The 25,428-nt window shown below is 48.7% G+C and overlaps 2 protein-coding genes across 6 annotated transcripts; both read left to right on the top strand.

Moving 5' to 3' along the window:
• The first annotated feature begins 31 nt into the window (after window positions 1-31).
• Window positions 32-23,745, top strand: BRD8 (bromodomain containing 8). 5 transcript variants are annotated; one of them, XM_085073958.1, is made up of 27 exons: window positions 32-126; window positions 369-465; window positions 1,340-1,409; window positions 1,659-1,708; window positions 2,558-2,680; window positions 2,810-2,890; window positions 3,322-3,386; window positions 3,950-4,086; window positions 4,497-4,712; window positions 5,932-6,076; window positions 7,238-7,447; window positions 7,859-8,139; window positions 8,623-9,078; window positions 9,425-9,518; window positions 9,731-9,777; window positions 10,122-10,336; window positions 10,621-10,713; window positions 10,897-10,965; window positions 11,292-11,469; window positions 12,113-12,217; window positions 13,153-13,197; window positions 18,736-19,008; window positions 19,407-19,613; window positions 20,846-20,991; window positions 21,679-21,765; window positions 22,073-22,141; window positions 23,087-23,745. In XM_085073958.1, the coding sequence occupies exons 1-27, from the start codon at window positions 108-110 to the stop codon at window positions 23,307-23,309; spliced, it is 3,801 nt and encodes a 1,266-aa protein (XP_084930084.1). In that variant the 5' UTR covers window positions 32-107; the 3' UTR covers window positions 23,310-23,745. The 5 variants fall into 5 exon arrangements, with proteins under 5 accessions (XP_084930084.1, XP_084930086.1, XP_084930085.1 ...); XM_085073960.1 differs by lacking the exon at window positions 4,497-4,712; XM_085073959.1 differs by lacking the exon at window positions 7,238-7,447.
• Window positions 23,746-23,989: 244 nt separating this feature from the next.
• On the top strand, window positions 23,990-25,364 carry NHP2 (NHP2 ribonucleoprotein). Its single transcript, XM_085073969.1, has 4 exons — window positions 23,990-24,173; window positions 24,273-24,342; window positions 24,414-24,519; window positions 25,083-25,364. Exons 1-4 carry the CDS (start codon window positions 24,026-24,028, stop codon window positions 25,206-25,208), a joined length of 450 nt encoding a protein of 149 aa, XP_084930095.1. The 5' UTR covers window positions 23,990-24,025; the 3' UTR covers window positions 25,209-25,364.
• Window positions 25,365-25,428: the final 64 nt, after the last annotated feature.

Here is a 25,428-nt window from a genome sequence, read left to right as displayed (position 1 = left end):
GGGCAACCGCCCGCCTAAACGGCGGGGGGGCGTGGTGGCGCTCGGATATTTCCCGGCGGGCTGTGCGCGGTGCCGCCTCGGCTTCCCTCAGGGCCCGCGCGGGGAAGATGGCGGCAGGGCCCGGCAGTAAGTGCGGGGCTGGGCGGGAGACGGGGCGGGGAGCGAGCGGCGGCGGGGCTGGGGAGAAGGGTCAGGGGAATGGTCCGGGGAGAACGGAGCGGTTGCGAAGGGCCTTCCCGGGAAGAGCCAGCGGTAGCGCGGGGCGGGGCCAGCGAGTCCGGGAGAGGTGGGGCTAGGTGCGGGAGCCGCGCGTTCGAGGCCCGCCATGCCCGGGTGCTGCCTCCGCTCACTCCTGCCCTGTCCCGCAGAGCACAAGCTGCTGAGCGCCGGCCCCACCGAGCCCTGGTCCATCCGTGAGAAGCTCTGCTTGGCCTCCTCCGTCATGCGCAGCGGCGACCAGAACTGGTATGGGAGCGGGGAAGGCGGGCGGTGTGTGCAAAGCACCGGGTTCCGGTGTAAGGCACAGGGCTGTCTGCTCTCTCCCTCTGTTCAGAACAAAGATGGGGTGTTAAAGATAGAGGTGTTAAAGGTGTACCTGGACGGGCATTTTGTTGCCTTCGTAACTACTGTGTAAAAGTGGAGGTGTGTTAATCAAAAGTGATGGGAGCTGGAGAGGGACTTTGGACAAAGTCGTGGAGTGTTAAGGCAAGGGGATATGGCATCAAACTGGCGGGAGGATTAGATGGGAGATGAGGAAAAAAGTGTTTACTGTAAGGGTGGTGAGGCACTGGGAAGGGTTGCCCAGAGAAGCTGTGGCTCCCCATCTATGTCCCTATGGACACTGGGTGGAAATGGAAGAGTCCATGGGCAGGTTGGTTGGGTCTTGGAGCAACCTGGGATAGCGGAAAGTGTCCCTGCCCATAGCAGGGAGTTGGAATAAAATGATCTTTAAGGTCCTTTCCAACCTATTCTATGACTCTGTGTTTATAATTAGATAAGGTGAGTTGTGGACAATAAGAAAATTCGGTAAGAGGTTCCTGTGCACTGAACCTATAGCTCTGTTTTGCTTCATTTTTCTCCTCCTTAAAGTAATGATTTTGTGAAAATGTAATCGTGTAACCAGAGGCAAGAAACTTGCTTTTCAAAGCAAAAGAGTAGAGTTATTGCTTATTAGGAGGGGACAAACATTTTTGGGTCTTGTACAACATTACCATTCCTTGGTGAGTTTATCATGTTTAGGGGATTATTCAAACACGTCAAGACTGGTTTGCATCTTTTCTCTGCATGTTGGTTGAGGGAGAAGGTAAGCTGATGGTGACCTGTCTTTTCCCTCCCACAGGGTCTCAGTCAGCAGAGCCATCAAACCTTTTGCAGAGCCAGGACGTCCACCTGACTGGTTTTCCCAAAAGGTAAATATTGATATTGGAGTCTTGGACACCAAATCTCTGCAAAATCAGAAATACCATATTGAGGATGAATTTAGGATTAATTGCTCAATGCTTTGTCCAGTACACAATTATTAAGCAAGACTAACTAAAGAGATTCTTCACCAAGCATGTGGAATCCCTTACCTCAGGAATTTGTGGATGTCCATATATTTTGGTGTGTCCTGCTGTTTGGACAAGCAAACTGTTCTGACTTCCTTTGTTTCTTCTCAGCACTGTGCATCTCAGTACTCAGAGCTCTTGGAGACCACGGAGACCCCTAAGTGAGTACAAAGTCTGACCCCAGCCCAGCCTGCAGCAGCTTAGGGGGGACTCGTGGGTTCTTAAAGCAAAGTCTTTGTCACTGTTAACTTACTTTCTGCCCCACCCAACTCCTCCCAAGGGGAGCATTCCAGAATGAGAAACTTCGGGTGAAATAGCTGTTGTGGGACAGTGGAATCAGGGTGTGTCAGATGGGAAAGATAACATTTACTTGGCTGGAATAAAAGATGACATGTTCGCTTTATTGATCAGGAGTTTTACACGTAATTTATCTTTCAGAATAGGGGTAGAAAAGAGAAGGAGTGAAAAGGGAGATGTTTTGTATTTGTCTCTATTTTGCAGTGGTTTCTTACAGTTTTCTTATCAATGCTTTGTGGTCTCAGATATTTACTGCTTCTAATTACTGACATTTTGTTTGGGGACTTCACATCAAATTAACTTGAATTTGGGATGTTTAAAAGTAATATTTGTGTGTGACTTATTTGTTTGTGAATGATCTTCAGCACTAGAGCTGCCAAATGAAAGTGCTTAATAGAGTTAATGAGGGAAAAAATAAATGTTTCTTCATGGTAGGAAAGAATTTTCTCTTGAAGTGAAACGATTTTTTTCAGGTTGAGAATTTTTAGGGGACATGCATCTTCGGTCGTTTGTGAAGACTTTAACACTGGGTTCATTAGATAAAATTTTCAGAAGGGATCATTTGAATTTTGTGCTGTCCAATATAATTTAAGGGAATTGGGGGAAGTTGATTTTTTTTTTGTGCATGTCATGAATGACAGAGAGCAGCCATTTATGATAAAAGAACAGGATTTTCTTGTGTTTTGTGTCTGACTTTTTTTCTTATTCTGTAGGAGAAAACGTGGTGAGAAGGGAGAAGTTGTGGAAACTGTGGAAGATGTTATTGTGCGGAAACTGACTGCAGAGCGGGTTGAGGAATTGAAGAAAATTATTAAAGAAACACAGGAAAAATACAGGTATGTGATAGAGGTATTGAGATGTACACTTGAGTCCTTCCTGAAAATGTTGTCTAAGTGGGATGATGATTGGGGTGCAAAGTCTGTCCAGTTCAGTGATCAGAAAGTAAAAAGATTTTATGATTCCAGGCAACTCAAGAAGGATGCAGAGCTGATCCAGGCCGGACACATGGATAACAGACTGGAGGAGCTGTGCAATGAGATTATGATGTGGGTTATTTATTTCTTTTGAGACTGTAGTTTCCTGATAATGTTTGTCAGGCATCTCTTGCTCCACATACTTTGGGTTAAGAGAAACGGGGCAGCCAGACAGATGCTTTGGCCTCTGAGAGGGGAGTTAGCTTGGACTGGGGGATACCAGCTGGTGTGGAACATCCTTCGGAGTTGCTCAGTAAAGAGCTTGGCCATGGCTTGCAGCACCGTGCTTGCTACCTCTTGACAATCAGCTGGAAGTGAATTTCCTGCCCAGTGTGTCATTTTCTGGCTCTGCTTCTCTCCCTGGGGGATTTGAGCCCATGTCTGCAAGGGTGGTTTCATGTTCTCTGGTGATAACAGGGTGTGGGTCAATAAAACTGATTTTGAAGAATGAATTAAGGGGAACTGAGACACCCTGTGATAGCAGGTTTTGGTTCTTTCTACAGAAAGAAAAAAATGGAGGAGGAGGAGGCAGAAGTCAAGAGGAAGGCTACTGATGCTGCTTATCAGGGTAAGCTGGAAATGCGCTGCCTTCCTTTTCTACAGATGTGTATATTTGTAAGAACATTAAGAAAATATTTAAGTCTTTTTAAGACCTGCAGGAGGAGCGCCTTGACCCTAGAGTTGCTGAGAAAGTTTATATTCTCTTTCCAGCACTGTATTTGTAACAGGGTTTCTTAAAAAGGAACAAAATTTGTAGGAAAGGTGTATCCAAGGGGAAGCAGGATTAGTAATGAGCTCTGTGTTAGAATGTCAAGCTTTTCACACCTTTAGTTTTCTCTGGTCACTGAAGATAAAAGGAAGAAACTTTTATTCTGAATGTATAGCTCTTCATAACTCTTGAGGCATTTAATTTGGTGGTGGGAGGTTGTGAATACCCAACTGCTAGAGAAACCTGCAACTGAAGTGTCTTACCCAAATGTAGCATTATTTGAGAACTGAGCCTAGTGGGGTGCAAGAAATTCCTACAGCGTAAATTGTTTTTAGAAGTTTTTCAGGTTAAAGTCAGAGGTAACTCTCAGGGACTGTCCAGAATGGAGCAATGCAATCTCACTTTATTTCGTTCCCTTCCAGCTCGCCAGGCCATCAAGAACCCACCTCGAAGACTCACGGGTGTGATGGTTCGTTCTCCTGCTGGCTCCACCTCTCCGGGCGGGGATTATTCCCTGGGAGATCTGTCCCAGCCGGCGGGGGATGAGGCCAGTCCAGGGGTAAGGATCCTTACCTGGGTAGGAGGGGACACTTGGGACACGGGGCTCTGCATCCATCACGGAGAAGGGGCCTGGGGAGAAGCCCTTGCCTTGCTTTGCAGACTTCTAGTGCTGTAGTGTGGTTGGTGACAGTGCTGCTCGAGATCCGTGTCCTCTTCCATGTCTGTGGTGATCTGGTGCCTGGATCAAAGGCTGTGTAGGGGCATCAGTGGGTTGGCCAGGCAGTCTGTGAGTGCCTGGGAAATGGCACTGCAGGGCAGGGAAAGGGTGAAAGCACATGCCTGGAGTAGGGGCAGCGAGTGAATGGAGTCTGTGGTGTGCTGGATCAATGCTCTTGGGGGAAGCAGCAAGTGGGGCTGGTCCGTGTGGTGGAGTGTGGCTCTGAACAGTGTGGTTTTTCTCTTTCTCAGGTCACGCCAGGGACATTGCCCAGCACCCCAGTTGCCTCCTTCATTGGAATCCCTGACACCCCTCCAGGCTCTGCTCCCCTGGATGCCCCCATGACCCCAGTCACTGATGATTCACCCCAGAAAAAGATGCTAGGACAAAAAGCAACTCCGCCTCCTTCCCCTCTGCTCTCAGAGCTGCTGAAGAAGGGCAGTCTCCTGCCCACAAGCCCCAGGCTGGTATGGAGCTCTCTGCTCATATATGCAAGCACACAAACAAATTGCTCCAGACTCTCCCACTGAAAAAGGGGGATCTGCAAAGGCTTCTTAAAAACGTGCAGTTTTGTGAGGTCCCAGCAGAAGTGATATCTGAGAGGTATAAATACCCCTATGAGCCACAGAGGAGGGACCCTTTCCCAGCAGGACTGCAGGGCTTGTGCAGCATGTAGGATTGGCTGTCCCCTCAGTCATAAGGAGTTGGAGTTGCAGGGTTTGCTACAGGAAGTTGTTCTCCTCAGGGGAGAAAACTCGTTAGTCAGCATCATCCCCATCAGCCTCCATGGAGCTGTTCTTGGTGGTTCCTACACTGGGCTCACAGTTCTTTACATCTTACACAGAAGTTGTGCTTCAATATTTTTAACAAGAGTAGGGAATCCTTGAATGGGGTTTATGACCTACACTGAAGTGCTTCAGTTTCCTCCTAGTTGTACACAGTTACTAAAATCACTGTGCTAAGAACCCACTTGTGGTGTTAGTGACTCTGGAAGTCATAGGAAATGCTGACACTGTTCAGAGCCCAGTTTGAGCAGCTTGTGGCATAGGTGCCCTGGATTAGTGCTTGTGTGATGGAGTAGGTGTATTGCTGTTGTTTTTTCTTCATGGTAGTCAGAAATAGGATTTTTCCTACTTTTGTAGCTTGGGTAAATGTTCCATGGATTCTGTGTTTGCAGGATGTAACACAGAGTGGAGCAGGGAAAGGTACTGGCTGTGGAAGGCTGTGTTTTCTTTGCAGGAGCAGGACTGGTTTACATCTGTTTCAAGGTCTCTCATAGGTTCACTGTATGACCTTGATCAGGTTACTTTCCATCTTGGTACTTCTGTTTCTCTCAAAATAAGGGATATTTCTGTGCCATCTGAGGGTCTAGAGAGTCTCATATGTGTAAAGGATTGTGAGGTCCTTGGACAGAGGAACTGTGATAGAGCAATTGATGCACTTGGCCACAACTCCAAGGAAGATGGCACTGCAGCTATGTTACAGCTGCAGAACAGCAACAGAGTTTCAGACTCTCATGTTCTGCACTTGTATGAGGGGCCTCAGGCAGGGACTAGCCTGAATAAAAAGTGCAGAAAAAATGCTGGGACAGCAAATGCTTGTCCTGTTCATGGAGGTGCACATCGGGCAGAAAATCACTGGTGGGATGGTATCTCCAGGAACTTCAGTCTCATCCTCCTTTGACAGGTCGGTGAAAATGAAATGGCAGTGGCTTCTGGTCACATGAACAGCTCAGGAGTGCTGCTGGAGGTAGGAAGTGTCCTTCCAGTGCTGCACAGTGGGGAAATGCAGTCGGCACCTGGTGCTGTCCCTGCATCTCCAGCTGCTTCAGGTAACTTGAGCCTCTCTGTACAGTTTTCCCTTATTTAAGACAAACTTTCAGACTGTTCTGTGAATTTTCATGGGAGAAAGATGAAGGGTGTCTAACCTGGCTGGTTTGGGGACTTCTCTATTAGTTATATTCTTGTTTCTCTACCCTTGTCCATCTCACCCCTCACTTTTTTAAGAAGACCCTAATCCTTACAGAAAAAAGTGACTGAAACAATTAGATTTGATTCAGTCCCGATCCATACAGTCTAGCTTTCTGGGTTTGACACTGGCTAATACCAGGCATTTGGGTGTAGAAAGAAAGGGTTTGTTGATGGGAAGTTGGGGAAAAAATGGTCTAGATCTGATTCCCAATGTATCAAACTCAGCTTCCTATGGATCTGGAGGACTTGTGTGCTTTCCCTCTGCTGTATCTTGGAGATCTGTTGAGGGTTAGACCACCAGGCTCCAGAGGAAGTTGCACAGAATAGGGGTGAGGGGGCAATGTAAGACTCTCTGCACTGGGCTTTTTCAGAACAGTCTGCCTAAGGTGAATATTTTTTCCTCAATTCCTGCTGACCAGTGGTTTAATCACATTGTCTACAGCTGAGAATTTGTCATTCATTCATACAGAATTCCATACAAGTATTCTTGCTTTACTTATCCACGTCTGTCTTTTTAAGACCTGTTAATTTGGTCTGGACAGTTCAGTAAATTCAGACTGGAAGTTTAAACCTAAGATGAATGGCAACTTTTGATATAAGAGGAATTCTTCAGGAAAAACCTGCAAAGAGATCCCCTCTGCTCCCTCCCAGCTCCTGTGGTGACTGTTTGTCTTGGCTTACCTTGTGTGGCTCTCTCAGCACTGTTTTTTCAGATTTCCCATCATTGTTTTGGGATGAGCCTTTGGAAGGGCATCTCTGTGCATGTGTGGCTTAGTCTGTGCAGCCCTTGCAGTGAGCGCAGTGTTTGTAGGTGCATGATTCCTCCTCAGACTGCACACACAGCAGGAGTTGTGCATTGTTGGTGCAGGTTCTCTGTACAGCTTTTGGGACTGTTTATAGGTATCTCTCTGTGTCTTTTCCCAGAAGAAGCCACCAGACAGTGAAGAGCCCAGTGGTGGCTTTGTGGACTTGAGTGGTGGCTGCTTCTTGCTCATGTGCTTTTCCCTTCTACTCTCTGTTAGGTGCTCCTACGCTTTCCCGGCTTTTAGAAGCTGGTCCTGCACAGTTCACCTCACCTCTTGCTTCCTTCTCCGCTGTTGCCAGCGAGCCTCCAGCTAAGCTCCTGCCACCCCCCGTAGAGCCTGTGTCCCAGGCCACTATTGTCATGATGCCCACGCTGTCAGCACCAGCCGTTGTGCCACCAGCTGCAGCTCCTGAAAGCGTAGCCACAGGTGCGTTGCTGAACTACGCACTCAGAGGTCACGTCCTGCTGGAAAACAGAACTTCTGTGGGATCAGCGCCTGGCCACCTCCAGCTGGGCTTTGTCACCTCAGACTCACCATCCTGGCCAAAAAAGGATGGTTATGGCTGGGTTCTGGTGTAAACAGATGGTTTTAAACAGGGTTTGCTGGGTGGGGCTGGGGGTGCTGGTGGTTTACTGGACTGTAGTTCAAGGGCTGGAATCTCACTTTGTCTTCCTGTGGGAAAGCAAACTCTTATTTGTCTTTTATTTAGCTAAGCTGTGATGGTGTGGGTGGGCCTGGGCTACTTGTGGTTGGTGCTTGGTCTTATCCACTGCAGTGTTTATATGGGCTGGACTTCTCCAGCTTGGTCTCTGACTGTCCCTTCTCATCCTTGTGCAGTGAGCCAGCCAGAAGGTTGTGTTTCCATGGAGGCAGTGTCTGATTCCCATACTGTGACAGTGTCCATGGACAGCAGTGAAATATCAATGATCATTGATTCCATCAAGAAAGAGTGCCTGGGTTCTGGTGCTGGCAGCACTGCAGGGTCTTCCAAAGATCACTGCATGGATGGGAAAGAAGATCTCGATTTGGCTGAGAAAATGGATATTGCAGTATCCTATACAGGGGAAGAGCTGGACTTCGATACAGTTGGAAATATTATAGCCATCATTGAGGACAAGGTAAACAGGGAAAGCAGAGTGCCTTTCACTCCCCATTCAGTTGGGTTGATCTCAAATCATTGCTGTTCACCAGTTTAGTTAGTTTAAATAAGCAAAAAATAACTATTCCAAAATGCACATTCTCACCGTCATTTTCCAGATCAATGGGAAAGGACACCACTGCCACTTGTCTGACACTGGTGCTCCTTTTCAGAGTGCAGAAAGAACTCTTTCTTGCTCATGTTGGGAAGGGTTTGGGTCTTGTCTCTGGCAAACAAATGAGCACTGCTCGAGCATCCTTTCCAGGAGTGTCCTATTTCTGAACCTGAAGCTTCAGGGGAGGCTTATACAGGGAGTGATTCAAGTCTGGTTGTGAAAGGCAACTTTGTAAACAGAGTAGACTAGGATTCCCACAATTGTCTCAGTACCAAATAACATGAACTGTTCTTCTAATCCCCATTTCTGACCTTAGCCTGCACTGCTGTGTTTGTTTTGACAATATAGGTAGATGACCACCCTGAAGTCCTGGATGCAGCAGTTGTTGAAGCTGCTCTGTCTTCTTTCTGCGAAGATACCGATGACCCTCAGACCCTTCCTGGCCCATGGGAACATTCAATTCGCCAGGAGCACGAGAAACAAGCCCAGATACCCCAAGTGTCTGTGACTGTGAAGCAAGAGAGACTGGAGTGTGAGGAGCCAGAGGCAAAGGGAATTCGTGACCTTATGGGCATTGGTGAGCTGGCGTCAGAAATAAAGACTGAACTTGCAGAGCAGGACCAGAGTCAGCTGGGCCCTGAGGAAACCATACCAGCAACTGCAAGAGTGACAGAAACACCAGAGCTTAGAAACCAAGAGATAGAAGAAGATCAAAGAGCAACTGTAACATCAGGAGAGACTCCTGAAATCAAGATAGAGTCATCCCAGGGAGAAGATGCAGTGCTCAATCCAGTGAAGACAGAGGTATGTGGTCAGAGAGGCTGTCTGGAACTGGTGTGGGGAAAAAAAGGAGCAGTTGTGGCAGGTAGGAGAGAAGTTTAGAGGAAGGATGAGTCCTGGGTTGAAGGTGACCCTTCAATGAATGTGACTGACTGTTTTTCTGGGAGTCAGGCTGCTGATGTGCAAAGCAGCTCTGCTTTAGGCAGTACTTTTGTGTATCTCCCCCCATCCATGTGCAGAATTCCTGCTGGGAAGGTGCTCAGTGAACCTCATTGCCTTGAGTTAGGTTAGGGTGAGTGAGATGTGCCCACACCTTCACTGAAGTAAGCTGACACAAACATCTAGATTTGTGCATTTCTCTTCCCTCCAGACCCCACCTGATGATGATTCATCCCCTCCACAAGTCCCAAATGTGAGTGAAGACTCCTCACAGGCTGATGTTCAGCACAAATTTGAGCTGTCAGGTAACTTAATTCAGCTAGGAAATCTTTTACATGCAACATTATTAGTTGGATAGTTGCTAGTTATCTGGTTCAGGTTTTTTGGGGAGGAGGGAGAAAAGATCCATGTAGGAACAGTGGTAATTACTGCAGGACAGTAGGCATTGGTGCAGGAGCTTTTGTAGAAAAGACTGCTTGGGAGAGTCAATCTTTCTGCATTCCTTTTTTTTCCACAGAGTCAATGAAGGAGGAGGCCCAAGCCCTGTTTAGGAGTCAGATGAAGGTAATTTTCTGTTGGTTTTAGTCATGAGTTTATTAGCAACATCTCGCTGCTGCTGTCTGCTGAAAAGCAAAGCTTGTGTTTGGCTTTTTGCACTGGGAAGCGCGAGCAGTCTGCAGCTGCAGCAGAAGGGGAGATTGCTTCAGACTGTAAAGGTGTTTGTGTATGTGCTTTTGGGTCTGTGGGGAGAAGCAGGGTGGGCTGGAGAGACTGGGATTTTGTGGAAGTGCCTGTACAGTTGTCAGCAGCATAACCAGAAAATCACTTTGCTCACAGAACCGCAGTTGCTTTGGAGGCTGAGTGGCTGCTGTAGCTGGCTGTGCCGGCTCATGGACTCTGTGTTTCAGGATGGGCAGGGTGAGGAGGATGATGAGGACGGTGCCAGTGAGGCTGCCAGTTTGGAGGAGCCCAAAGAAGAAGATCAGGGCGAGGGGTATCTCTCAGAGATGGATAACGAGCCCCCTGTGAGTGAGAGCGACGACGGCTTCAGCGTCCACAATGCGCCCTTGCAGTCCCACGCGCTCGCTGACTCCATCCCCAGCAGCCCAGCCTCCTCCCAGTTGTGAGTGTCAGGGCACACAGGTGCAAATCCCACCTCATGGGTGCAAATCCCACCCATTTCTGCTTTGCTGAGTGGGTCCAAAGGGAGAATTTTGTTGATGATTTGTCTGGTTCTCCTTGCTTACAAGGGCAAGTGTGCAAACAGCACTCCAGTACAAGCTCCCTCTTTTTCTTTCTGTCTTTGGCATGGATTAGCATGGCATTTCAAGGACAAAACAAGCCATGAGTTTTCTCCTCTGAGGCAGTATGCAGACTCTTGAAGGAATTATGTTCTTCTCTTTCCAGCTCAGTGTGCAGTGAGGATCAGGAAGCAATACAGGCTCAGAAGATCTGGAAGAAAGCCATCATGCTGGTTTGGAGAGCAGCTGCTAATCACAGGTGAGTTTGATGTCTTGGCAGAAAGAAGTGACTAATCCTAGACATGTTTCCACTCTCCTATCTCAGAGGCTTATCTCCCCTGGGAGAGGATGAATCATATTGTTACAGAAAAATAAACAGGAGAGCGTGAAACAAATATTTACCAGCAAGGACAGTCACTGAGTGGACTCTTTCTCTCTGCAGGTATGCCAATGTCTTCCTACAGCCTGTAACTGATGACATAGCACCAGGCTACCACAGCATTGTGCAGAGGTGAGTCTCAGTGGTCTTCTGTCATTAAAACTCTGTATATTTGCATATTTGTAGAGATTTCTGGCAGGAACAATGTAGTTTTTGCCTGTTGTGCAGACTTGGAAAAGATTTTTTTTTCTGACGTGATTCAGGCAGAAGCAGGTTTCCCCAAGAAAGGGTGGTTGTCAGTAACAGGCACATGTCTGTACACAGTCCTGACTTGAAGTACACTGACTTACACAGAAATAGATGCTCTAATTAGACACATTACAAACCCAGGGCTGTTGCCAAAAGAGTGGAAAGAGTTAAATGTTTCTGTTACAATTTTGCCTGCATTTCTTTCATAGGCCAATGGATTTATCTACCATCAAAAAGAACATTGAGAACGGGCTGATCCGAACCACAGCCGAGTTCCAGCGAGATATTATGCTGATGTTTCAGAATGCAGTGATGTACAACAGCTCTGACCATGATGTGTACCACATGGCTGTGGAGATGCAGAGAGATGTCCTGGAGCAGATCCAGGTAAAGTACTGAGCTGAGGCCAGTGCAGGACAGAGCATCTCTCATGGTCCATAGGTCATGCTGTAAGGCCACAGTTTCACTCCCAGTGTGTTTGCATGCAGTAGGTCCTGTCCTTCCCTGCTTCTCTTTCATGGTAGCTCAGGTGTTTGTGTTGAACTAGATTGTGGGTGAGTTAAAAGTAATGCAGCAAAATTTTTTATAGGTTCATCCCAGACCAATTTCAAATGTAATTTCCTTCAGGGAAATGCTTAGGCCAGCAAGAACCAGGGTGTGGTTCGGGAACAGAAACAAGCAACAAGAGCGATGAATGACAGGGGACGCGACGGCTCCTTTGGGTGGCTGTGCTGGTTTATGTTGATGTAAAGTGCACATGAAACTGCCCTGTGAATTTGTGCTATTTAAAACAACCTTTGAAGCAGAATATCCCAACTGGCAGGGCTAAGAGTTTGAATTGGGGTTTTATAGTTCCTCAGGACTTGTGGCTTCTGAGGTAAAAAGGGGAACTTATTCTGAGCAGCACACGAGGAACTGAAACTGCCTCTGACCCAATCATTCCCAACCTGTGGTCTGTGATAGTTAACTGACATGCACTTACTGAGCTTGTTTTGCCTGACAATCTTAACAGAGTGTGGTTTCCTTGCAGCAATTTCTGGCCACACAACTGATGATGCAAACATCAGAGTCAGGGATCAGTGCAAAGAGCCTGCGGGGGCGAGACTCCACTCGCAAGCAGGATGCTTCAGAGAAGGTGAGAATGCTGCACCCTGTGCAAGGGCACTTGGGACCTTCTGAAGAATCCCAAGATACTGCATGAAGTTCCCACACCAAGGAGGCAAAATGTTCTTTGAGATTGCAATGGCTCCAGCATCTTCAAGTGAACAGATTTTCTTTAAATGTGTCTATTGATTAGATTTCAATTCTGCAGCTGTACAGCATTCCAGAGGCAGGTCTCATGGGTTTTTTCTGTAATCCAAATACTTCTATTACCTGTTTTTAGAAACGGGTGATAAAAACTATAGGGAAATTAACAGTATCGGAAGAGGTGTGAATATTCTTGGACACATGGTGTGACTCTTGGGGATGGGCCGGCAGGGCAGGGAGTTGGACAGGATGATCCTTGTGGTTCCCCTCCAACTCCACAGATTCTGTGGTTCTGTGGTATGGCAGAAAGGTGAAAGGAATTGCCATATTCTTCACTTTCTAGTCAGGCTTTTAGAGCTAGAGAATTGGTCAACTCTGGTTTGCTCTGTAAAATACACCAGAGAACCTTTGAATTCCACACCGATCTAAGCAATGAAGGCTTGTTTGGGGTTTTTTTTCTTCTGTAAAGACACATGCAAACTTGAAGTGATCTCAGGTACTCTCAGCTGGTGCACACAGCACTGTGACAGCAGGGACTGCCTGCTTAGTTCTAGTGACAGCTGCACCGAGCACGAATTGTTTGGTAGACCAGGCAAACTTGCTATGGCTGTGGAGGGAATATCCCTTTCCTGGCGTTCTGACTCTCGCAGTATCCCTCTTTTCGTCTGTTTTTGTGTTCCTGCTGCATAAGACTGACGCCCTGCGGGAAGGGGAGTGGGGCATATGTTCCTCTATGCTCATGTGTGGGCTCAGTGCTTCTGTGTGGTGTGTGCATTTCCGTAGCTGATGCCTGATAAGTCCTTCTGTTTGGCCTTTTAACAGGACAGTGTCCCAATGGGCTCTCCTGCCTTCCTTCTCTCTCTCTTTGTAAGTATTGAAAGGCTCCAGCAGGTTCTGCAGTACTGCTGCCAGGTGCTCTGCTCCTTGTCTGGGTGATCACTGCACTGTCACAGCATCCTTAGCATTGCAGCAGGGTGTGTTTCACTTGGGGGCTGCACCACTGTGATCTGAGAAGAGTCCTCTCAGTCCCTTATTCTCAAAATGGGTGAGCGGGAGGGGCTTCAATCTTTTCTTCTGGTTCCAAGTGTTTTTGTTTTGTCATCTGCTTTTGCTTTTTTCCATGACTTCTCTCCTGCTTTCTTTCCATGTAACTGGGAAGACAAACTAGTCCTGTAGTTCCTGCATCTCTCATGTTTATACAGCTGCCCCTTCCACATGTCCGAGGCAGTACAAAAGGTCTTGGGAGAGTGAGGAGTCAGCTGTGTACTCTTTTATCCATTCCTGGTCCAGAAAGCAAATAAGACTCTGCAGAAATATCTTGCTCTGTGCCCGTGGTGATCTGGAAGTGTTTGGAAAAATATTCCTTCTGGGAAACCCCAAGTCTCTGAGTTACTGTGAGGAGAGAGAGGAGGAAGATGGAGAGCTGTTCGTATCTCTCACATATATCTAAAGACAGTGGAGTACTCCAGGAGAGGCAGCAGATCAGCCAGAGAGAGAGAGGGCAGCACATCAGAGGAAGTTCTCAGCTCACCTTCTGCTCATGGAAAGGAGATAATGTGGAGAAACTAGGGAGCTAGTGCCAGGGTCACTCAACTGGAGGAGCACTTCCCATAGGGATCAGCAGCTGATAAGGTAGGTTAGTCAGTTTTCCTCTTCCCACCTTAAGCTAGAATCTGCTGCTTTGGAGAAAACCTGCACTGTCCAGGCTCCAAAAGCATCTGTCTGGGCCAGAGCTGTCCTGGCTCTAGCAGTGCAGAGATGCTGCCAAGCCCAGCACCCTGCTGTGTCCAGATCCAGCTTTAGGTAGGTCTGCAGGCAGGCCTTGGCAGGGACAGCTTCCCTTTCTCCTGATTGAAAGGCACGAAAAGTTGTTGCCAGATGCAGAATTCCCTCCCTCCTCCCGCTGTGCCGGAGGGACGTTCCTGTGAGGTTGTGTAACTCTGTTTGTTTGCTTTGTGAGCAGGATGGAGGCACCAGAGGGCGGCGCTGCGCCATCGAGGCAGACATGAAGATGAAGAAATGATGCTGCAGACACAGAATCCCAGGCATCCGGAGCTGGAGTGCCAGCAGGCAGCTCTTAACAGCTGTTAGGAAGAGGAAGAAAATCTGCAGGTCCATTTCTGGGACCTGGCTCACCACCTTTGCTCGCCCTTCTGGAAAGCAGTGTCTTTGTCAGAATGTAACCCAAAGAGACTTCCCCAGAGGGGAAGACCAGCCCCCCTGCCTGTTTTAGGGCAGTTGTCCTGGGCTTCATCAGTGTTCTGGTGTTAGCTAGCAACTGGTGGCTCGTTTGTACTGTAATGTGAAGTGTACAGATTTTTACTAGTGATGTGTAAATGTGATGTATAATAAAGTCTGAAAGCAAACCCGTGTGCAGTGTAGTGAGCATTGCAGCTCTGCAGGGAGGAGCCCTGTGATACAAGCCTGGATCCCCACCTGGAATATCTGCAAATATAATTCCTGGAATATCTGCAAATACGATTCCCTGTGTGCCATAGGGATTCTGGTTATCCATAAAGCACTCATGCATGGCAGAGCTCTGGTGTTCAAGACAATCAGTTTATGACAGGAATGCTAAACAGTGCTTGGATGGAGAGGGAGAGGAAGATTTCCTGCTTCAGTGTGTGAGGATACAGCACCACTGTGATGAGACAGGAGATCAAACCTGAGAAGTTAAATATTGCAGTCATGTTGGAGCTTTCCGTAGGAGAAAATGCATTGAAAAGGACTTGACGTTCTTTCCTGGAGAGAGCTGTGGAGGCTATACTAGTCAGAGAGAAAATTTGATTCCAGCACCTGTAGGCAGGATTCCCAGTACCTAGTTTCACATCTGAGCTTGTGCACTGTTTCTACTGGAAATTACAGTCCTTTTCCTCAGCAACATGAAGATTTAAGTTCTCTGTGAGAATTTCCAAGTTGCTTTTTCTGCTCCTATGACCTGAGATGAAACTTGCTTGTTTTCTGCCCACACAACCTTTCATGGGGGAAAGAAAAACAACAAAATGACACCATCCTTCATCGTTGCAGCAGCTGGGAGTGCTCTGCATGTCCAGGGTGCAGCTTTCTGGTAGACAGGTTTCAGGAAACTGAGTCACTGGGATTAAGACCAGAGGCATTGTTGCCTTATCCAGTAAGAGCCCTTGGTTTTCTCAAGTTCAGTGTTGAAGTTAGCCATGCCTGCTCTGTCAAGTCCTATGTATTGCTGGGGTGTATTTTCACCAAGAGTCACCTTACTGATGTGGAAATGCTGAAACTCCCTTGGTTTGGTGATTGGTTAATTGTCCTTCGTAACTAAACCTGGGAGCAAATTTCTGATTTGAATTTTTATTGTTCTTAGTTCATAGAAACTAACAGAAAGTTACAGGGTTCTTTGTCCTTCGTGTACTTTATGGAATTATTTAAGCTAGGGACAAACTTTGTAGCAAGACCTGTTGTGACAGGAAAAGGCAATGTTTCTAAGCTAAAAGAGAGTTGATTTAGACTGGATGAAGATTTTTTTGCAATTAAGTTGGTGAGGCTCTGGCACAGGTTGCCTAGAGAAACTGTGGATGCTCCTCCCTGGCCAGGTTGGACAGGGTTCTGAGCAGCTAGGGCTAGCTGGAGCTGCTCATTGCAGGTGGGCTGGACCCAGATGGCCTTTAAAGGTCCCTCCCAGCCCAGCCTGTTCCATGACTGTAAGTTGGAAAGGACCTCTGCATGTTCCTCTACTTCATTCTGCTGCTCAGAGCAGGGCCAGCTTCACATACTAACGTTACACACAGTCTGAATTTCCTGTGGTGCAGCTTGTCATCCTTCTCTCCTTTCACTGTTGGGTACTGAGAAGAGTCTGCTCCATCTCTGTGACACCCCTGCCCTGCCAGTGTCTCTGTTGGAAAATGGAAGGTGCAGCACAGGACAAGACCTTTAGCAGGCACTCTGGTAACTTGCTTTCATCATGGCAATCATTGCTGGTTCTTCCTACCCTTGGTTTCTTCTCCTAATGAGGTATTTTTCTCTCACCCTTTTCTCACGTCCCATGACATTTTAATAGTCTTTAATGATGTTTAAGAGCTTTAAAACTCCAAGATATGATTTTCTCTACGGAGCCTCATTCCCTCTTTCCCAATTCATTATCTCATGCTCTGACTACTTACTAATTCTCTTCTTCCTAATACTTTATTCTAATCTGTCTAGTACAGAGCTGATGTTTTACTGTGCTGCATCTCCCAGCACCCACCCTTTTGCAGACAGATAAAACTGTCATCCCTTTCTGGGTTTCTTCTTAAACTTAAATGACAGGTTGCACAGCATAGGCTTGCTCACGTTGTATTTAAGTTTCTTTAGGGCTCACAAATGAATCCCAATGGGTTCTAAGCTTTACTCGCTCTTTCAAATTATTCTAAAACCTCCCCTGTTGACATTTTAATTAGAAATCATCTCTCAGACCCATCCCAAGAGAAGGTCTCATGTGAGCTCCTCTGTGGCAACTGCTGATAACGATTAATTTGGTTTTTCCAACTGGCCCTATTTTCCACTGAGATGTTTGGCACTGATTGTGTGTCATCCCCACTGATCATCTGGCAGCTCTCTGCTTCTGATGTTTTTGATGAGGTTTTTTGTTTTTATTTGCTTTTATGTCTTTAGCAAATTGTTCTCTTTTTCTTTTTTTTTTTTGCCTACTTTATGTGGATTCTACATTTCATTTATTAGAGTTCAGGCTTTTATCATTTTTCTTGTTTTGACATGTAAGTTCTTTTTAAAGGCTGTCTTTTTTATTTCTAACAGCTTTTTCCCAGAACAGCAAGGGTTGCACAGTGTCTGATCTCTGCAAAGTGAACTAAAACTTTCCAATTTGAGAGAGGCTCCTTGCTAGTGATTTATGTAGCCAACATAATTAAGAACTGTCAGGCAATTCTTAATTAAAAGTTCAAGTCTGTGTCATTTTGTCCGGAATTGGTGTGGAGCTGAGCAGTCTGTGATTATTTCACTCATCATGTCTTCCACTAACACTGCTGTTCTGCTCTCTGGCATCTTGAATCTTCCATGATTTGGTAAAACTGAACATAAGGCTGAAGATCTCTTTAATCTTATGCCCAAGTTCCCAGGACTTCCAGATTTTCAGCGTTTATCCCTCTGGAGTACAGAAAGATGATCACAACTGATCGGATTACCCTGGGCTGAGGCTTTTCTGTGCCTCTGCCTGTGGCAGCTCTGCTGAGGCAGCAGGGGAGAGCTCCAGGCATGGGGTTTCTCTTCAGATGGAATCTCTCTTTGCCCAACTCCCTCACCTGGAAGCTGAGAGCAGGTAATGTTATCTCTTACCTCATCAAATTTCATCTGCTGCCACTGAAGTGAACTTTGAAAGAGGTTTCAGAAGGACAGGCTTTCAGATCCCAACTCTGCTTGCAAGTTCACAAAATAAACAAGCAAGTTTTCACATCCCAGACCCAGTGGATTCTGTGTTTCTCCCAGTTATGCACCATAAGCTATATTTGGAGCTGTGCTAGCAGTCCTGAGAATGGAAAAGCCAATCAGTGAGAAATGTGCTTGTTCAAAACTCTGAAAAAAATTAGGTTGTACATAATTAACTGTAGACTGTAAAGACAGTGTTAATTAATGCACAGAATTCTCCATAGGTGCAGCATCCAGGCAGCTCCATTCAGTGACAAGATGCAGATTTTTTGACATCCTTTACTGTTCTACTTTGACTCTGCAAGCGATTCCCCAGGCTTAGAGAAATCACAGTGGACTCATGCAGTAGAAGACACTTAGTCATGGACTAATCAACAGAGATGAAATTTATGGTTTCTTCTTAAGAGAATGCTAACTTTTATTTTCTGAAATGTGTAGAACTGTCCCTATCAGTGTGTGACTGTGTGGTTATAATTCTGGGTCATGTATATGAGATATCCACCATCCAGCTAAATCACACCTGTCACTTTCAGAAAAAAGTATCTGTAAGGTTTGTAATAAGTTACCTCCAGTATAAACAATTCTCAGAGGAATGGAATTTCAGTGAGTTGTCCTTGGAGTGACTAGTTGTTCCCATCACTCAGCAGCTGAGGAGCCCCAGCAGGACTCAGTTTGAGCTTGCTGGATGCTTTCAGCACCTAAAATATGGAGCATCCAGCAAAGCCACATGCTCCTGGCCAGCTCAGCATGCGCTGAGCACAGTGACCCACTGACCAGGGCAGGGAGAGAGCACAGCAAAAGCACCAGAAAACCTGAAATTCAGTTGCTCTGAAGCAGCAGTTGGTGTTGCAGAGCTGCAGCCCTGCCATGTGCTGTGTGGTGAGCTCAGGTGTAGGCTGCTCACCTCAGAGTCCTTCCAAAGGCTGTGGCCCTCCAAGTGTGTCAGGAAATGAGCTGGGCTTGGCAGTTTTGGATCATGGCACAAAGAAATTACTGTCTTTTCATTGTTTGCAGATGGGCCATGCCTGCAAGTCTGAGTTGGAATCTCCCATCAAGTCAGAGAACAGTGATTTCCAGTCTCTCCCTGACTGGGATTCAAGCTTGGATCTGGATGTGAGGAGCTGGAGAAATACTGAAGAGGTGGCCACGGGGAGGCTAGAGGGGAGCAGCCAGGAGGCAGACCATGAGATGGAGCCGAGTGAGCCTCTCTGGAAGGATGATAGTGAAGATAACCACGAGGAAGAGAAGCCATGTGGAAGCAGCAATCCTTTGCAGTTCCTCTTGGAGGTAGGGCTGTTTGGATGGCAGGAAGGTGGGCAGCATAGTTCAGGCCCTTCTGAAACATTGGGCTTTTCAGGGTCTGCACCATCCCTACCCACAGAAACAGTCTGGGGGCACAGCAGATGCTCTGGGTTCACTTTCTCCCCAGCCCAAGTCCAGCCTTTCCTGCCATTTGGAGCTCCCACTGCAACCAGGCAGCTGCCTTGCCAAAACACTGCTCACCCTAAAGCACAGAAATGTCAGTGAACTGACACTGTAATAATAAAGCAGTGCTTCATCAGATTTTGCAAGGATTCCTAAAAATGGGAAGGCGTTCATGAGTGATTGCAAAAATAGCATCTCTGCTGTTTATTTATTCTCCCTTTTGACTTCACAATTTGAAGTAATAAATCACTGTCTTGCAGGTAACCCAGATGTTGGAATCTTTCTGCATTAGCAGCAGAGAGTCATCACAGACTCCGTGGGATTATTGTGGCTCAGGGAAGCAGAGTGATGGGGAAGCTGTGAGGTGCCAGGAAAAGACCACAGGAACAGTGGTCTCAGGAGCAGAGGAGAGTCAACTACACATCCTGGACCAAGATGATGAGAAAGAACACTTCCTGGGAAGAGAGGTAGGAGAGTGGTGGTCCTAAAAGAGCCTCTGGCCCTGGATGAGAGATGAGACAGTGAAGGAAACCAGCCCTAGAAGAGATGGGGGAGCCCCAGTTCTGAGTGGGGAGATAGGACACACAGGAGGGAGGGGAACACAGAAAGGTGTTTTTTACGTATGGCTGCATATCTTTATAAACAGGAAGCTTGTTAGAGATGAAACCCTCAGATGTGAGTTGGAGGAATTGCTCCTTGCCAGTGTAAAGGTGACTCATGAGAGCTGGCAGGCTGCTCTCAGGTTTAAGGCAAGGTTGGAATACTTGCCTGGTTCTAATTGCTGTGTTTTGCAGCACAGCTTGGCTGGTTTCAGGCCCACGTGGCTGTGCCAGCAATACCATCTGCCCCTGGGGACTGTCATGTCTTGGAAGCAGGCACTGTCTAGCCTGGGTTTGCATCAGTCCTGTGTTTTGGGGGATGTGGGCTCCCACCAGCCTGCCAGCTATTCCTGGGAAAGCAACACAGCAGTGGAGGAACAGTGCCATTTTTCCACACTTGTTCTCTTGCAAACTCGGGACACTGGAGACAAATACCCTCCAGGGTTTCACCTGTTCAGCCAGCACAGTGTTATTCCCAGCAGTTACTCTGCTCTTATCTGCTGTTATTCCCAGCAATTCCCTCACAGTTCTCCCAGTGGTCAGAGCCAAATACAGCACAGTGTCCAGTTTCTTTCTGAGAAGTCTGCTCGTGCTTCAGAATCTGTTGAGGATTCTGAGGTGCATGTAATCCCACTGTGCATTTCACTGGCAAATCACTTCAACAACAGCACCATTCTCCTTCCTGGCTGAGTCTATTCCCTGTCATTTTCGTGTGGGAGTTTTTGAGGAAACAGCCTTGTTGAACTCTAGGGGTTCTTGTAATCTGTATCTCCAGCTTTAACAAGCCTGAGGCAGTCTTACCTCAGCTGCTGATTGCCCTCTCTACATCCATGACTCTTCCCAGAGAGCAGGCAGACACAACACTGGGCACCACTCAGCTCCACAGGGTTTGTGTCAGCCTTGGATGTGATCCAAGGGTTCAGACACAGCTCTTGCTGGGAAGGTCTGAGTGAGGTCAGTCATTATCCTCTGAATAACAGAGAGCAAGCAAGCTCCCAGCTGAGCCTGGATGCTAGAAAGGGATATGCAGCAGGCTGGCTTCTAGATAAAGGATTCAGATAATGGGCTGCCATTTTAGATGTACCATCTGTGTTCCTCAGGGCAAAACTCAAGAGACACCTGGAGAACCACCCTTAGGTGAGCTCCATCCACAGGAGATGAGTGCTGAGGCCCTGGGTCAAGATGGCAGTGGCAGCACCTCTGCAGCTCCAGTGCTGGACTCCACAGGCTCTTCCAACATGAACCTGTAAGTAGCTGGTTCTGCTCTCTTGCAAATGCAGGAGGACAGAGTCATTTCCCTTATCACACATGAGAACAAGTGCATGGCACAGGTCAAATCCAGGAAGGTGAGACAGCCAAGGAGAGCAGGAGGGAAGGAGGTAACTTGTGCCATCTCTGGATTTGCCAGTATTTTAGGGCATTGATTCTAACCTAAAGTGAGAAGAGTAGAGATTAAATGAGAGATTAAATGGAAAATACCTGTTTTCTCAATGCAAATAGGCCTGGACATCAGGCTCTGTCAGGCAATGCACAGCCCAGCATTACCAACCCCTTCTGAGCAGGTACAGCTGTGTCAGTCACGTGCAGGCTCTGCCACGTGTGTGATCACTTGGACTGCCTTTCAAAGTTAAAATGTGGGGTTTTGGGAAGAGAAACTTCATAAAAACCACCTCAGTGAAGTTCTGGACTGCAGAGTAGTGTGAGGTTTTCTATCCAGTTTGGTCCTGCTCTATAGCTCAGCTTTGTTTTTACCTCTTGTCCTGCATCTTCCTGCACTCTGGATGTTCAGTTGTGCATTCCAATGCAGAACACTCCCAGCACCACACTCAGGCTTTTTGTAGCTTCATCCACCTGGATGTGGTGAGTGCCAGCAGAATTGTCACCTCCTACTTTGTCTCGAGTGTGATGATCTGGCAATATCTTCACTCCACAGGCTACAGCCAAGCTGGAATAACCCCCTCCAGCACCTGATCCTCAAAAAAAGGCTCCTGTCCGTCTGGAAGATGATAGCCAGTCACAGGTATGTGGATCAACATGTCCTGAACTCAGTGCTCTGAGTCCCAGCTCCTGTGTCCTCCCCTCCCAGAGGCTGGCCTGTCTCTCTGGGACTTTGCTTTGGGAACAGCTGCCTGCTGCAGAGCTGGAGAGAACACTGCATATTGATTTCCTCTGCTTAATGTGGCAGAGCCCAAATGCTGCTTCCTACACAGCTGGCACAACACTGGCTGTGGCCCTCATGGCAAGCAGGGAGAGACAAGCCCTGCTCCATGTGCCAGTGCTGTCTTTGGTGCAGGGGCAGGCAGAGAACATTGTCCTTGTCCCTGTAGGTTCAGCAGCCCATTCCTGAAGCCAGTGTCAGAGAAACAAGCCCCTGGATACAAGGATGTGGTAAAGAGGTGAGTTTATGGAGGAAGTGCTCACTGGCTGATTTCTCTATGGTTGTTTTCTGTCTTCTCTGGTTTCCAAAGGGCCAGTGGGATGGTTTCCTTCCTCCTTTTCCAGAGTTTGCCTGTCACCAGCATCTCCCACTGATTTCTTTCAGTAACACTCCCTTCTGGGTAATCAGAACCTGGAAGCTTGCACTGGTTCTGGAGCTGGTGGGAATTGTGCCTGCCTTTTGCAGGCATTGCCTGGCTGGCTTATCCCAGGCCCAGTCCCTGGGCAGAGGATCCAGGCACTGCAGCTCAGCAGTCCCTTGTCCCCACGCCTGGAATGTGCCTCAGGAGATGCCCCCTCCTCACCCACTGCGAGCGCCCCAGATGTTTCACTCTCAGCACAGAAGTGGGTCATAAGAATATTTCCCAGAGAGATTAATGGCATTTTTCAGAGCTGAATCATGTTCTATTCTGGTCACAGTTGTCCTCTCTGCAGCCATTCATTTTCCCATTCTGTCAAAATAAGGGAAGTAATATTTATTCCCTATCATGTTCCCCTTACTGGCACTGCTATTTTTGCTAGTGGCACCATTCGATTTTAAGGGAGTTTAATAGATACCTATTTTAGTAACTTTTCTTTCTCCACTAAGACCTGGACTGACTTCCTGAAGACTAATTACTGTTTGCCTTCTCTGGAGCTCAGCATCCCATTTTTTCCAGAGGTGACTGCTAATGACCTGCCAAGTTGATTGGATAGCAAGTGTCGCATTGGCTGAACTTACTTTTGTCTGGCTTGGAAGAAAAGCCTTTCTCATTCCCCCCTGTGTGTCCTGAGCAATAAAATTGATTGAAAATAGCTGTGCTTACAGGGCCACCATGAAATGAGAGCAACCACATTCATGCAGATCCCAAAGGATGCCTGGCCGTGGGTTGCAATTTAATTCTTCCTCTCTCTGTCTTTCGTAGACCCATGGATTTAACCAGCATAAAGAGGAGGCTGTCAGAGGGACACATCCAGTCCCTGATGCAGTTCCAGCGTGACCTCATGCTCATGTTCCAGAACGCAGTGATGTACAACAACTCTGACCACCACGTGTTCCACGTCGCTGTGGAGATGCAGCGAGAGGTCTTGGAGCAGCTGCAGGTCTTGGCTGAAGCTCTCCTGTTCTCCAGGGACAGACTGGAGTGAAGGAGAAGATAACCAGCCCTGTGTGAGGCCTCTCTCAGTTGGAGCAGTGTTGTCTCTGTAGTTCAAGGGGTCTCCTGGGCTCAAAGGATGTGCTGCCATGGCGTTGGGCAGACCTCACTGTCCCCAGTGCTGGCTGCTGGGGTGATGGGTTGATTCAAAACCGTTTTTGGGAGGGTACCATGTTGGAAGCCTCCATCGTTTTTGGGAAAAGCAGCAACATAGCCCTGCAGGGAGAAGAGTTCCCTGGGATGAAAAGCAAGGGAGAGAATGCCATGTGTGGCCCGGTGGATGAAACGGGCACAGCCGATTAGGATGGCTGGCTGCACACTGGGCAGGGCAGCGTTCTCGTGTTGTATTCGTTGTGTTGAATTGTTGGGTCGAGTGGGTCCAGCGTCACCGGCACTGACCACATCCAATAAAGACCCGTGTTGAAGCTCGTCCTGGCCTGTCTGACACTGGGAGTGGGACTGGGACTGGGGAGGGAGCTGAGACCGGGTCCAGAGGTGGAACTCGGAGCGGGTAGGGAATGGGGCTGGGAAAGGCGGGACGGACCGCATGGCCGGGAGCGGAGGGGCGGGGGGAGTGGTAAGAGCTGCACTTGCTATTGGCCATCGCGGCTGTCTGTCAATGCCAGTGCGGTTGCCGATTGGCTGGGGGGCTGTGTCCCGCCCCCGGCGCGGCGCGTGCCCCGGCAGCGGAAGCGGCGCTGCGCGGCCATGGCGCGGGACAAGCTTGAGGCGGCCGGCGAGGCGGAGGCGACGCCGGAGCGATCCTACCGGGAGCAGCTCGACTTCCTGAACCCCATCGCGCAGCCGCTGGCGTCCCGCAAGCTCACGCGAAAGCTCTACAAGTGCATCAGGAAAGGTCCGGCGGCGCCGGGGCATGGCGGGGCGGGCGGGGCATGGCGGTGCGATCCCCACGCTGTGTTCTCCATCGGCTCCTCACGCCGCGGTTCTCTTGCAGCGGCCAGGCAGAAACAGATCCGCCGCGGGGTGAAGGAGGTGCAGAAGTTCATCAACAAGGGCGAGAAGGGGTAAGTGCTGCCCTGGCCCCGCGGCCCTGCGCGGCCCGCCGGCCCGGCGGCTGACCCGGCTGTCCGTGCAGGATCACGGTGCTGGCCGGAGACACGCTGCCCATCGATGTCTACTGCCACATCCCCATCATGTGCGAGGACAGGAGCCTCCCCTACGCCTACGTCCCTTCCAAATCGGTGAGTGCCCAGCCCGGTGAGCAGTCCAGGCTGTGAGCGGAGCATTCCTGGCGCGGTGCAGACCCGGTGCCCGAGTCACGGACTCGGTGCTTGTCCCTGAGCAGGGCGCAGAAGGGACAGCGGGGAGGTGTAGGAGTGTTTCACTGTGGGACTGCTGAACTGTTTGCCATGATTGACTCCCTGCAGCAGCCCCGGGGCAGAGCCAGGACATCTTCCAGGCTGCTGTGAGCTGGGGCCAGCTCTGCTGCAGACTGGGCTGTGGAGGGGCAGTCGGTGTGTGCAGAGCTTCAGCTCCGGTGCAAGCAGCTCTGCAGAGCTGCTCTGGGCAAGGACTGTGCCACATGAGCCAGGTGCCAGTCCCTTGTGCCAGCCCAGCTTGCAGCTTGTGCGAGACAAGCTGGGAAAAAGATTCTTGAACCCAGCAGGAGTCCGGAGGGCTTGGGGGTGATGGGCTGGACAGGGAGAGCTTCCCTGCATTACACCAGCACATGCAGTGAGCTGGTCCCCTGCCTCTCACCTCGGGAAGGGACCTGGCACCCCATGGCCTCGCTGTGTTCCCACAGGACCTGGGAGCTGCAGCTGGCTCCAAGCGCCCGACCTGTGTCATCATGATCAAGCCCCACGAGGAGTACCAGGAGACCTACGACGAGTGCCTGGAGGAGGTGTCAGCCCTTCCCCTGCCGCTGTGAAGAGCCAGAGCCGGGGACAGAGCCCTGCGGGGCTGTAGCAGGTCCCCATCCCCTTGCCCAGGAGGCATGTGACATTTTATGGAGACTCAGCCGAGAGGACTGATGGGGGGTGGTGAGCGCTGTGGGGTGAATAAAGCTATCTGTGGATTTTTAGAACACGGTCCTGGTGCTCGGGGCGGGGGCTGGGGGGGTCCAGGGCTAGGTTACACCGCTGCGGGGC

The sequence above is a fragment of the Lichenostomus cassidix genome, chromosome 13 (assembly GCF_008360975.1).
Source record: "Lichenostomus cassidix isolate B80296 chromosome 13, HeHo_3.0, whole genome shotgun sequence".
Classification (NCBI taxonomy): domain Eukaryota; kingdom Metazoa; phylum Chordata; class Aves; order Passeriformes; family Meliphagidae; genus Lichenostomus; species Lichenostomus cassidix.
Note: the sequence above shows the minus strand (reverse complement) of the source record. Positions and strands in the feature narration are given on the sequence as shown.